General features: G+C 31.8%; 1 protein-coding gene across 1 annotated transcript; it reads right to left on the bottom strand.

Annotated features, from left to right (window-relative positions):
- Nucleotides 1-6,586: 6,586 nt before the first annotated feature.
- On the bottom strand, nucleotides 6,587-14,119 carry LOC134711355 (fumarate hydratase, mitochondrial-like). Its single transcript, XM_063571907.1, has 9 exons — nucleotides 12,995-14,119; nucleotides 12,287-12,409; nucleotides 11,867-11,977; nucleotides 11,201-11,377; nucleotides 10,618-10,773; nucleotides 10,031-10,142; nucleotides 9,175-9,255; nucleotides 8,462-8,665; nucleotides 6,587-7,918 (listed from the first exon to the last, which is right to left on the bottom strand). The coding sequence occupies exons 1-9, from the start codon at nucleotides 14,087-14,089 to the stop codon at nucleotides 7,494-7,496; spliced, it is 2,484 nt and encodes an 827-aa protein (XP_063427977.1). The 5' UTR covers nucleotides 14,090-14,119; the 3' UTR covers nucleotides 6,587-7,493.
- Nucleotides 14,120-14,737: the final 618 nt, after the last annotated feature.

Below are 14,737 nucleotides of genomic sequence, written 5' to 3'. Positions count from 1 at the left end.
AGATTAATTAATGACCCAGCCAAAATAAAAATTATTTATATAATATATGATGACAGATTTTCGTGTAACTTTGTCTTGTCTACAATTTTATGCCAAAAGAAAACGTAAATCCGTTTTCATGAATTAAAGAATGGATAAAATTGGCTTAAAATCAAGGCTGAACATCTGTTGAGCAGACGCCACATAAATGTCCGTCAGAAACTAAATTAATAATGACATCATTAATTGGATAAATTATTACCATGAATGTCCTAATCGGCATCCAACCTTCATTTACCCGAATTATAAGATAAATTTGATACCTGCTAGATAACAGCCAGAAAGTTCATTAATATTTGTAATTAATTCCCATCTTTTATAGTGTGCCAGACATCGTGGCCACGTTGCGTGTGACGTATTTCATAATCTTGCGTGATTTTGGCAATGCCGTGGTAGAAAGATAATTTTTTCATTGGCTAATTGACAGGCTTCAAAGAGAACATAAACTGTTTTTTATATTACATAAGCAAACAAAAAAGTTTCGATATAGTGTTACCTAATAACGGGTACATATTGCAGTCAGTTGCACAAGGAAGCGCTGCTTAATTCTTGACTCGTAATAACTTTATATTCTCATAGTTTTCGTTCTAACAACAGATAATTTGAAATGAGAGTAAACATGCAAAGTCACCAAATTATATGTAATGGAAATATTGGAAGTGGTGGATCACAAATATCATAACCCAAGTAAATGTTAGTACAAACAATCTTAATATCTTAGACATACCATGTAGAAAGAAGATGAAGATCATACTTGAGAGCCTGGATAGGGTTCACAAAATACATAAGAATGGCTAAAAAAGAATAGTAAAAAATGAGCAAAAAATATAACGGAATAGAAATTAATTGGGTACCAAAGAATAAAGACCGGTTATCGAAAATAAAAAATGGTAATAAAATACTGATTACCGTAAGAAATGTAGGACACCCACAATAGAGAAATCGGCATTTCGGTTTAACACGGGAAACTCCACACTTATTATAAAATTTCAACAAAAGGGGCGACTTTTCGTTCCCTATTGTTAATTTTCCAATTTTGGATAATGATGTTCCTTTGGCACAACCGTACGGACGCAACGTCGGATATTGCTACCATTTAGTGTAACATAAAAATTACGTTAAATTGGAAACACGCTTTATCTAATTCTTCCTGCTTTCCTTTTTGGGTAAATGCAATTTATAACACACAGGTATAAATGCCGGGAGAATCCAATCCAATATGATTTTAAAGTTAACATAGGATATTCAATTTTACTGTTAGTAATTATGTGTTTTTGGAGGAATATTGCTGCATTATATATTCAACCCGAGTATGATTTTGTACAAGCAGTGACATAGAATAGCTTATACTTATGATACTGAAGTCTTCTTACTTTTTGACAGTCTTATAGATATGTATTTTTGTAATGTGTGCATCATTTCGTTTTGTTGAAGGTAGGACATTTATATTTAGTGGAGGAAAGAACACGCAGTGCATGCCGTCCCTAGCATATTACGCTTGTATCGACGTCAAATTATGATAACGGACAAACTTGCAAGACATTTTCAATAATCCGTATTTTTTATAGATAACCCTGTAATATTAATGTTATTTGGTGTAACAACTTCAACGTTAAAAGTACTTTTTATTGGTGTAGTTATAAAGGCCGAAAAATAATCTTCACGAAATCAAATCTCCGTTTTTTTTTCCCGTAAAAGTTTTGTGAAGGCATGCAAGTTGAACTCGGAAATTTCCGCAAGACATTGCAAATCTATTGTTTTGAATTCATTGTGTAGCTCAATTTATTTTTCAGTTCGAATTTCGGGAGCAAACACTTAGTACAAAACGATCGTGCATACAATTCAATGAATTATCTTGTCAAAATTTTATTTTTGAACTGAAATGTTTTTAGTTTCCAAATTAAATTTCCGATGGGACATTTCCGTACATCACATTCTTTTGAAAATATGTATGCAAATTTTAAATGGAGACAGCCATGTTAACCAATACTGAAATATATCACGTCATAGAATGTTCATGCAAAATTTCGAAGAGTTGCGTGCACATTTCGCGAATTGTTCTAGTTTTATGTTTCGAGTTTGTTACATGGGACAACGCTAAGTAAACTTTTTTCGGATAATCTGTGTTTTCCTATGCCTATGAATATTATATTTTATTTTTTTTCTATCATAATGTGAAAAATTAAGAATCAATCTTTATGTTCATGTATAATTTGAAATATTTATTTCAGCATTTCTATAAAAAAAAATTCCCGTCAAATATTTACGTATGCTATTTTTCGCAGTGGTAGCAATATCTAACGTTGCGTCACGGTGTTTATATTTCACAACTACTAAAAAATGGTAGGACGTTCAGTATAATAAATTAAATAACACATAGCTGAGAGGGTGATAGAGCAGATTGGTACCCCTTGAAAAAGCATTGTCAACCTTGGCTTCGCCGCGGTTGACAATGTTTTCTCGGGTTACCAATCTGCTCTATCACCCTCTCAGCTATGTGTTATTTATATAGTAGTTCGCTATGACCGTGTCTGTTGTGACGTAATTGATTTTAACGAACGTAATCTATATATATCTGGTAAATCATCAAGCCAGGGATTTCGTTACCAAAACTAACTTAAAAACATTTACCAAATTTTCCATAGATATAACTTTTTGGTTGTACCTGTAGAAAACTTATTTCAAACGGGATAGTACACCCTCTTTTACGGAGATGTTGTTTACCGTGCCTGCAAATGTAGAAACGATCCTGGTAAACTTATCGATCCTTTAAATAAACTTAATAATCTTAGAGGTTACCAATTCAACACTGTAATTAGATCATTGAATATTGTTTTATTAGTATTAATATTGATTTTGTAATCAGTAAATTAAAAGCAACTAAATCGACACTGCATTGCACAAGATCGTGTTTTTCTCTGACTGTTTGTCTTTACATTACATCAATTGGATGTTGGATGTGAACTGATTGATAATTTAGTATTAGATGCATGATTTTTTTTATTAGTTGTTAGTGGCTTGAACTAGCTGTCAGTTAACTGTGATTACTCAGATCTGTACCTAGTGTTGTGTTTTTGTTGTTGTTGTTTGGATGTACAAGTACCCGGCCACGTCCACTTATATTTGTATTTTTATCCATCTGATGAGTTAAGCCTTAATCAACTGATTTTTTCATATTTCGTTCTTATGTTGTACTGTTATACCACTGTCCCAGGTTAGGGGATGGTTGGGATCCAACTAACATGTTTAAGTTAGCCAAGTGTGTATACTGCAAGGATGGGCCTCATCAGTAGTACGTACATAGATCATCTGAAGGTTCAAACATATGCTGATTTTTTTTAACTGTTAAACCTTTGTATATCTTATTGGTTTTTTTCAATCTAAATCTGGGGATTATAATAATCAGTTGTTTAAGGAGAAATAAATTCGTTACAAGAAATATGAGATTTTTTGATACGTGTTTGCTACTGCTGCTAAAAAAATGTGATTTCAAGTTATTTAATTTTTTATCATACTTGGCAAAACGCAAAAAAAATTGTAAAAATTGTCATTAAATGGCAATAACTCCAATAATAAGTCGTCAGATTATGTTCTTCATTTTCTCTTAATTGTACAGTAGATCTTGCTTGTAGCAAACCGGATATTTTAACATTTATTTCATTTTTTCATTACAAGGACTATATATAACCCAACGATTAATGTGAAAATCCTCAGTATAGACCGAATGTAGGAAAGAAAGTCACAATTCAGGTCTTAGAATATTAAAGAACAAAAAAAAATGATTTTTCAATAAATATCATTAATGATCAAATAGTTGTTGTGAAAACAAAATGTTAAAGTGACTTGGTACTTTTAAAAATGGCCTCATGGTGCCAAGGAATAACTCCTTTACATGATTAAAATTTAAGAAAGTTTCATATAACAATTAACAATTTCCTACACTTAAACATGAACAGATGAAATTTCTTATATTTTCAAACTATTGTCAACAAATTATTTGTGACTTTCTGACCGTTTACCAATTGAACTTGACCTCCGTTTTTTCGTCAGTATCATAATATTAAAATTTGAAAAGGTTTGGTTGAACAGTTCTTGAGCTAAAGCTCACACATGACAGAAAGACCATTGTTCAATCTTTCAAGAACCAGAACTACTGAAAATCGTTAATATCGAACTCGACCTCCATGTTGTCATTAGTAACAACATATTAGCTTTTGAAAAACTTTGGTTAAACGGTTCATGAGTTAAAGCACGAATATGACTGGAAAGACCATTTACTATATTTCAAGAATGCCTTGAATTATGATGCCCACAATACCATGTCTTTGATCTGGAGTCGCATTTCTACATAACAGTCAGAAGTGCTGATTGAGAGGTTGGAAGAAATTTAAATGCAAGAAATTCTTGATAAATTTCATAATAAATAATCTGTCAATAAAATTTTAGCACAAACTTATGTTTTGAGAAGAAACAGTCAAGTTACTAGGAATAACTTGTGAACAATTGGATACTATTTCAGCAAAGTTGCGAACAATTTTCAACACCTGGCTTCATCTTAATTTCAACTTGTCATTATTTTGGTATATAGAAGAGATTGAGAATGTGTCTCTTGCCTGCATCTTCAACAATGGAAACTTTTTAGTATATATCATCATGAAAGGGCAATAACTCTATAAAAAGTCTTCTCAGTTGGCAATGTTTGTTTGCAGGCAGGTGTAGACACAATGTTCAATTAATTACCTTAATTATGATTGTGGGTTTAGTTAAATTTGGTACAGTATAGAGAAGGCAATTATAAAAGTTAACTAGAAACAAGCCATATTTCTTTCAAATTAGACATGCTAGTTGTTGTTTGTATTTCTGGTCATCATACCTGCCAGCTGTCACTATTTGCAGGGGGTTTCCCCCATGGAGGCTCCCAAATTGAAATGTTCAAAGAGCAATTATGTCCACAATTTTAACAAAACAATTAATTTTACAATGAATTGAGGCTTATAAAAGTGTGAAGAAGCCAAAAAACAACATTACACTGTACATGAAGGCCCTCTTGAAGTTTTCTTAGGAGTATGGCAGCATCTTGCAAGCAAAACCCCCATGGGTATTTCTAAAACTTGGCAGGTATGGGTCATTTTGCCCTTAACAGTTTTTGAGATAACACCGAAATATGGCAACTACAAACAAATCCAGTAATATTCAACATTTCAAGGGACATAACTCCTCAACATGATGTCTGATGTTTCATAAATTTCGTGTAGTAGATAGATCTTGTACTGATCTATGTTTGCAAATACATTTTAATATTCCTCAGATCATATTTAAAATAACTTATATAAACCAAAAAAAATATCAATATATATTCCAGGAGCAATAACTCAAACAGCATTAAATTTTGAAAATTAGAGAAAAAAGTCTTTATCAGGGGCATTCAATCCATTATAGCACAACAGATTTTTCAGGAATTTTGAGGGTAGGTAGACTTTGATGTGTTAATCATTTATGCATTCATTTTTTAACTTTCCTCTGGTCATATTCAAAATAACTTTTATAATTTAAAGTTTTATGGGCACACACTAAAACATGCTTGCACCCTGTGCACCAATTCTGGAGGTCCAAGAAATGATTTTTAAGTTATAACAAATTATACTTTGGAATGTTAACCTGGATTTAAATGCATTTTTTTATCTTTTGTGTAGTGTTCTGTCTGAATTTCCGTGTAATAGACAGATGCAGCAGAACAGCTCACAAAAGCTGTTACACTTTTTACCTAGGCTACATATAAATCTAATAGACAGAGAAACAAATACAGGGAAACAGTCATACATGGTTGTATAACTGGCTGTAGTAGGTTTTCTCTATCCAATCATCTGGAAATTGTATTTGATACCAGCTTTTCTCTAAGTTGAAATTTACTCTATTTGAAAGCCTCACAGTGATTTTGAGATATAAAACAGCAAATAAAAGCTTTATTTTTTGCTTTGGGAAATTGTCTACTTCCTGTGCTATACAGGCAAAATTTGCTCACATGAATTTCACATGAATCTCACAGGAAATTCACGTGAAAAATTTCATGCGAGATTCACCTCAAATGAGCTTATACATGAAACTCACATGAAACTTTTCATGTGAATTTCACGTAAATTGAGATTAACATGATTCTCACATAAAAAAAATCACATGAATTTCACGTAACTTTTTCAAAATAAAATATTGGTATTGTTCATGATTTTACTTGAATTTAAAAATTAAGATGTTGTTTAAAATATTTTATTTTAAAAATTCATGTGAATTTCACATGAACAAATTTCATGTAATTTTCATGTGAAGTTCATGTGAATTTCACACGAGATTCATGTGAAACTCACATAAACTGATTTCATGTGAGTTTCACGTATAAGCTTGTTTGAGGTGTGATGTGAATGTAAATTGCCTGTGTACACTTAGTGAAGTGACTCGTACTCTACACTGTATCCCCCAATTTCCCCAAATTAAAATATATGAACATGCAGTTTGTCCTCAAAATATGGTATAACAGAAAACAATAATAAAATCATAGAAGTTATAACATTTAATAGAATTTTTCCTGATGTAAAATATCAAGAATAATCAACAACAACAAAAACATTTTTTTCATAAATGCACAACTGTTTTGCTGACAATAACAACAATCTGACATGTAACAAGTTTGAACAATAAACAGATCTTAATAGTACTTTGTAGGTAAATGTACAGTAGACTCCGGCAAATCAGATACCCTAAATATCCCTTAACCTGATATATTCAATTAGACGATAAATGTATATTCATTAAATATTCAGAAATAATGATTTGAACTAATCTTGTCTGAAATAAAATTGAGAATGGAAATGAGGAATGTGTCAAAGAGACAACAACCCGACCAAATAAAAATACAACAGCAGAAGGTCACCAACAGGTCTTCAATGTAGCGAGAAATTCCCGCTGAAAGAATGTACTTGAATAACTCCTGGGTCCATTTCCTGTCAGAATAACATTGAAAATATCTGATTGTGCATGGTTTTAACTAAATTTTACTGAATATTCATATCCAATTTGTTGATATATTTTATATCCAATATTCGATTACACGATAAAATTAGCATTAAACATAGAGGGAAGCTTTGGTGTATTGAAATTATTTTACAATAGCTGATATAATCATTTAGCTGATATCTGATTAGGTGGGGTCTACTGTATTATAACTTCCCAATTAGATTGTGAAGTAAAATAAAAATGCATTTTCAATCTCAACAAAATATGTAAAATAAATAAAATCTGGTTAAAAAAAAATCTTTCTCATTTTACTGTCAGATTATGAACAAATAAAATAAAAGCATGTTTGTGTTCCCAACAAATATTATGACAAAAATACCTAAAGAAAAAATATTTAAATTATGACCTGATATAGAGTGCCTTTGATCTTTGATTTGATTAAACAGTTATTTAGGCCCTAGCATATCAGTTGGCACAACCCATTCATCAAATTGTTCAGGTGTTAGCAGCTCTAACTTGAGAGCTGCTTCTTTAAGAGTTGAGCCATCTTGATGAGCAAGCTTTGCAATTTTACAAGCACTATCATACCCTATATGAGGGTTAAGAGCGGTCACTAACATAAGAGATTCATTTAATAATTGATTAATTCGGTCAATATTTGGTCTGATTCCTAATACACAGTTTTTGGCAAATGATAAACAGGAATCTCCAAGCAGACGGACAGACTGCAATACATTTCTGACCATCATTGGTTTGTAACAATTGAGCTCAAAGTGTCCTCCTGAACCACCAACTGAAATAGCTGTATTGTTGCCCATCACCTGAGCTGCTACCATGGTTACTGCTTCACATTGGGTAGGATTCACTTTGCCTAAAAATAATAATTTTTCATGCATTTTGGTTTTTCAATTCTAAAATATTAATAAGCTAAAAAAAAAACAACATCATGAGACAAATCAAACTAATTCTCTTGTTAAGATATCTGACAACTTTTTTTTATCTCATTATATGCTAGAAAACTCTTTATCTGGCAAATTAATCCCACTGATGGAACATATTTCAATTTTTTAATATGAGTTATCATATCCTAATCTCCCTGGTGGTATCATGGTAGCCTTTTAATCTCAAGTGCAGAATGTTGTGGGTAAGATTCCGGCAGGGTCAAATCAAAGACTTGGTATTTGATGCTTCTCCCATGGAAATAATGACACAACAGAAATGTTTGTTACTGTGGTATTTCAAGATGAACTACTTTTTGTTCCCATCATTTATATAGATTTAATTCTGCTCAGAATAACAAAATTATTATAATATGTTTGTAAGATCCTCTAGCTGAATGAATCTGTCTAAATCTTTAGCAAATCTGACAGAAACATTACTGAGGCCTCTATTTCAGAGATAAATATAGATTTACCTGGCATAATACTACTTCCTGGTTCGTTTTCTGGAATGGAGATTTCCCCTATACCACACCGTGGTCCTGATGACAGTAGTCTTACATCATTAGCAATCTTCATCAGACTTACAGCTATCACATTTAATGCCCCATGAGCCTCAACCAGAGCATCGTGTGCTGCTAATGATTCAAACTTATTACTGGAGGTTCTAAACGGAATTTCTGAAATAAATAATGATAAATTCTGGTTTTAAAAGAATTAATATGTCTTCTATAACTTTTTAATTTGACAATTGAATAGCCTTTCAGGTCAAAGGTTTAAATTTACCATCTTTAAAAGATTAGACTGAATGAAGCACGACTTGAGACATTTTCCTACATAAAGATTTGTGTTGATAAGAATTCTGTTTTGGTTTAATTTTGCATTGTCACCTAATGTTCTCCAAAGACATCTCATATTGCTTTTTTCACAAATGTTAAACGATCATAATAAGTTACTTTTATAAATTGTGACTTAGATGGAGAGTTGTCTCATTGGCACTCAAACCACATCTTCCCATTCAACAAATTGTTACTGTTCAAGAAAACATGTGTTTTTAAGCAGTTAAGGTGATGAATGAGTGTCAAAAATCTCATATTGTTGGGACAGAAGGAACTTTTTTATTGAATTTTATCCATCAAGGATACCTCCATATATCAATTCCTGGGAGTTCCCTTGTGTTACTACCTACTTGTGTATTCTGCTATCTTACTGGCCACTTTCTCAGCAAAACCTATTCTTGTGTTAAGGCCTGTACCCACCGCTGTTCCTCCTGAAATTAAAAATAAAAATATTTCAATTTAATTAAGTAAGATTGATATTTTAAACTGTTTATCAATAAGAACAATGTTATAAATACAATCTATATGCACTATGTATTAACTAGACATTAGAAGTTTACAAGTTTATTATTTATTATGAAAATAACACTTTGTTTGAAAAAAAAAAGCTTTATAAGGAATTCCAAACAAAACTGTGACTCAATGTGACATTAATTAAATCATTTACTGTCTTTTTTGTAAATAAGTACTGGCATCAAATTATAAAGTTTATTGCAGGTTAGAAAATATTTTTTTTAAGTACATTGAATGCACACAGGTGCACAATCAACTTTAAGCAAGTATTTTTTTTAAGTACATTGAATGCACACAGGTGCACAATCAACTTTAAGCAAGTAACATGTATAAAATTGAGAATGGAACATGTATGAATGAATAATGATATATTGTATTTACATTTTTTTCTATCATAAATCTTAAAAGAAGAATCAAATAAATATATATATATATGGTACCTTGAATTTATAAAATACTTAAATTATAATACAAACATATGATATAGCATCTGCATTTGTTTCAGATTGATCTTCCAATATATTGAAAAAGATACAATATGCAACGACAAAAAACAAGAGTAGAAAACATTAAACATATTTATTGATACATTTAGCATCAAAGGGTTATAAATATAGGTATTCTTCTGCTCTTAAATATTTTTAATTGATCACAGAAACAAAACAGCTGACTATTCTAAGGTAGATAACTCACCTGCAGCCAGTTCATACAGTCTTGGTAATGTATTACTGACTCTTTGTATACCATACTCTATCTGTACAACATAAGCACTAAATTCCTGTCCTAAAGTCAGTGGTGTTGCATCCTATAAATAATCACATTATAAAATAATTCTGCAATATTTTTAGGGTACATGTATTTAATACATGTTTATCAATCAAAATTTTTTTTGAATTTTGCTACTTAATCATTTAAAATTTGCAAAAGATGATCTCCATATGATAACAGAATGAAAGTTAATGATAATTCTAGCAAGATTAAAAGAAACAAGAATGTGTTCACAGTACACAGATGCCCAACTCACACTATCATGTTCAGTGGACCACAAAATTGGGGTGAAAAATCTGATTTGACATTTTAATTTGAAAGTTCATATTATAGGGAACATGTGTACTAAGTGTCAAGTTGATTGGACTTCAGATTATTAAAAACTTTAACCTGAAGCTGGTCAGACAAACTGACACACAGACCAGAAAACATTATGCCCCTTTATTATCGTAGGGGAGAGCAAAAAACCTGCCAATGAGCAATATGCTTAGACAAAAGTCTTGTAACCATACCTGACAATGTGTTCTTCCTATTTTGACAATGTCTTTGAACTCCTCGCTTTTAGCTAACATAGTACTCTTTAGAATTTGAAGACTTGGCAACAACCTTGTATGAACTTCTAAACACACAGCTACATGCATAGCTGTTGGAAAGGCATCATTTGAACTCTGCATAAAAAGAAAAACTTTTGTATGTTTAGACCATGTACATGTACATGTATGAACTATGTGCAGAACTTAACAGTCTTTATTTATAGGACATTTTGTAATTTATTCATTATTAAAATGTATAAAATGTATCAATTTGTATAAAATGTATCAATTTGTATAAAATGTATAAAATGTATAAAAATAAAATTGAGAATGGAAATGGAAATGGGGAACGCATTAAAGAGACATCAACCCCACCAAAGAGCAGATAACAGTATACTTTTCTTCCCTCTTTTTTTAAAACAAACTGAATGTAAACATATGATTTAATCACTCACTTGTTTAATATTGATGGTTAAGGTACATACATTTACAAATGTAGGTATGTTATTTCCACAAAGCAAGATGTGCCCAGAAATAAGATATTTTTCATTTCACAACTTACTTGGCTCATGTTAACATGATCATTAGGGTGGACTGGTTTCTTTGATCCCATCTGACCACCTGCTATCTCAATAGCTCTATTACTAATTACTTCATTTACATTCATATTGGACTGGGTACCAGATCCAGTCTGCCACACAACCAAAGGAAAGTGTTCATCTAGTTTACCTTCGATTACCTAGAAATGAAAAAAACTCTTTGAGTACAGTTGAACTGATATATTAAAGTACAAATGCTAATTATGATTTTTTTCTATTTTAATATACCTATACTACATGTAGTAGTTCAATCTTTACATTAATTCAGAATATTTTTGCCCTGTCAGATTTTCTTTATCTATAAAGATTTTCAAGACAATAGAAAAAATTGCATTTTACCTCAACATGAATATTCTATTTAAGTCATGTCAGTCATGTTGGTTGGAAGGTGAGATTATTACACATGTAAATTTAAATTAGATCCAAAATCATGATTTGGCCCAGTTTAGTTTCAACTGGTCTAGTTTCTGAGAAGATTTTTATGAAAGTAAGCAGATAAAAACAAAAGAGTTTACATGTAGCTCACGTCATCAGAATAAGGTGTGCTTCAAGAATCAGATGTTGCAAGATTTTCAATTTTCGTTTTTGTCTTTCAGTCACCCTACGGCCTACACATTAGAAAACCTTACTTCATCAGCTGCCTGTATAACAAGATTGGCTACAGAAGGATCTAGACCATACTCCTGGTTAACTTCAGCTGAGCATCTTTTTAATATTCCTAGAGCTCTTATTACAGGAATCTGCAAAATTTATACATAGAAGTTAATAAATTAAAACTTAATATTTTTTATTTCGGCACTTAACAATAATACAATGTGCATATGTGTATTAAAACTTTATTTCATCCAATTATACAGAAAATAAGTTGTTTTTTCTTCTTTTGTCCATATGTACATTTACTCTAATGTTCAAACATTCATACATAACAATTACATCATGGTCATGAATTTATCACACCTCTCTAATACTTCGACAAACATTTTAAAAATATTTTCCTATTAAAAACCTTATAATTTTTCTAATATTAGTATTATAAATACTAAGCTTACTGGCATTCTTTCTGAAGGTCCACCAATGTCAAAATTGAGCACAGATCTGGCAGTGTTAGCACCATAGTATTTACTGGATGGAACGTGTATCTCACCGAAACTATCAGTCTCTATACGATATGCCTACAACAAAAAATATTTTTACAAGTTATGAATTGCAGATGATCATTATCCAGTGGTTTTTATATGTGTTATGCGCTACAAAAATGTATTGAACAATCACTAGTGGGTCAGTAAAGCAGTTTGTGTCATACCAAAACTGGATTGGGTGAAATATTTTCTGATTTCTATATGACAGTGTACAGTACAATGATGATGATGGAAGTTTATAATAACCTTGCCTGGCTATATACAGCCCTTGCACTGTTGGTACCTGTATGAGTGAAATGAATGTTCCTACAATATTAACATATACATTGTTCATTATAAAAGAAAGAAACCCTTGAATGCATATTTTTTTTTACCTAAGAATTAACCCTTCAATGCATATTTTTTTTCACTTAAGAATTAAAAAAATGTTTGCAGTGGAACTTCAGATTTTAAAACAATGAATTGAATATAGAATGTCCAGGGTTCATGAATACAATTATTGAAATGTAAATATGCTTGACAGAGTAACAGATAGGGTTCAATTCAAAGAAAGTCAAACAAAAGAATTTTTAAAATAAAAAAAAAAACTCTGTGATTTTCCCATAATTATTAACATACAAATGCAACTGTATGAGGTGAGAAACCATTCATGTGAAGATGTTGATGTTGTGCTTGGTGTTGTACTTGTACTTGATGTTGTGGTTGCTGTACATGTATTGTTGGTTCATTTATATGAATTGGTGGTTGCTCTGTTTCTGGACTTGGTTCATTACCCTGCTGTGTTGATGAAGGAGTTTCCTCTGTAGTGTTTCCGTGTCTTTTAATTATATTTGCAAAGCTTGGAAATGAAGGCAGTCTTTCTGAACCATGTGGACTATTATTCCCAGAATAACAGGATCCTATTTTGTGTCTTTTTCGAAAACTTTCAAGCCATCCATTAGATGCTTTAAATTCAGTTCTACCCAACTGTTGAGCAACTTCCCTTGCCTTTCTTTGTAGCATTGAACCTGTCACATTTATTTCCATTTCTTTCATTTTCAAATAGTACTGAAGTGTCAATATATTGATTTCTTCATTTTCTGTCCTTATAAATCGTCTTTTTCTATTCGATGGCGTTGAATATTCAAATGTCTCTAATATTTCATCTTTTCTTTTCATGATATTGTGGACCTGACTTTTACACACATTGAATTCATCAGCAAGCTGTCTCTGGCTTTTCCCATTGCTTGCTTGTATCATATCAACTTTTTGTTTCAATGACAATTCTTTTCTTTTCTTGTCTGCGGCATCCATGGCTAAAGTTGCAGCTGCATATGTTGGGGGAGTTGACAAGATTTGCAAAATTGAGGAGTTTGCACCTCGATTGTCTTCAGGTGTTTTTTCTGGTTCTTGTGGGGCTGTTGTTCCATTCAATATCGTATCGGTAGTTTGTTGTTCTGTGCTGTATGATGGAGATGCCGATGAAGAAGAAGCAGGTGTTGACACCGATGCTGTTGCTGTTGCTGCCGCTGCAGCAGCACTCAGACTTCTAAGGTACATTTCGTTCTGACGGTATAACTTTTCCATCAACCATTGTTCCATGTTAACATTGTATGGGTTGAACTGATTTTCTGTTTGGAAGGCATAATTTGAAGCACTGTCTGTTGTTTCATTGTCCACAGCTTCAGTTTTAATGACAGGTTTCTGATTTTCGTCTTCATTCGTCTCGGCCATTGTAAACAAATTAGATATCCGGTTCCGGTATCAGGTGTCCGTTGAAGAGTCACTGCAAAGACAGTTCGTCGGCAAAACTCTTCGACCGACTGACATTCAATCGATTATATTTAAAATGCATTGAATTTCGAAAAGAAAATAACGATTTTTTTTTAAAAGCAGCCAGTAAAATGCTTCAAAAAAGAAGATAAAAACAAGATAATTATCCAATTCACTTTTGTCTGGGTTTGGTCATATGTTAAACGCGGACGTCTAAGAGAGCACACCTGAAGCTAAAGTGCGTCTTTGTAAGAATCGAACCTCAATAATTCAGTCCCTCGACGTAATAATCCTACTTGGTAACTGAAGTGATCGATAGAATAGACTACTAATGAACTATTCGTGTTATAGTTAAAATGATTAGTAAGAATGATAGCGAATTACGGAATTAGCTCCCCTTTTTTTGTAATTTATAGTTCATTTCACCAACTTTGAATTAATTTAAACTTAAGTGTTTTTTCTTGTTTTAACACTGCGCGATTCTTAAAAGATATTCGGAATAATTTTTTTTTAAATAATAACACTTAAGTTATTTTCTATATGTAACCTTACCTCTTGATACCCTTGTCAGGTGGTAGCGTATAGGGGTACATGTATGTTAAATGTTTA

Source organism: Mytilus trossulus, chromosome 3 (genome assembly GCF_036588685.1).
Source record: "Mytilus trossulus isolate FHL-02 chromosome 3, PNRI_Mtr1.1.1.hap1, whole genome shotgun sequence".
Taxonomy (NCBI): Eukaryota; Metazoa; Mollusca; class Bivalvia; order Mytilida; family Mytilidae; genus Mytilus; species Mytilus trossulus.
The sequence above is the reverse complement of the archived record's forward strand: the minus strand, read 5'-3'. Positions and strand labels throughout refer to the sequence as shown.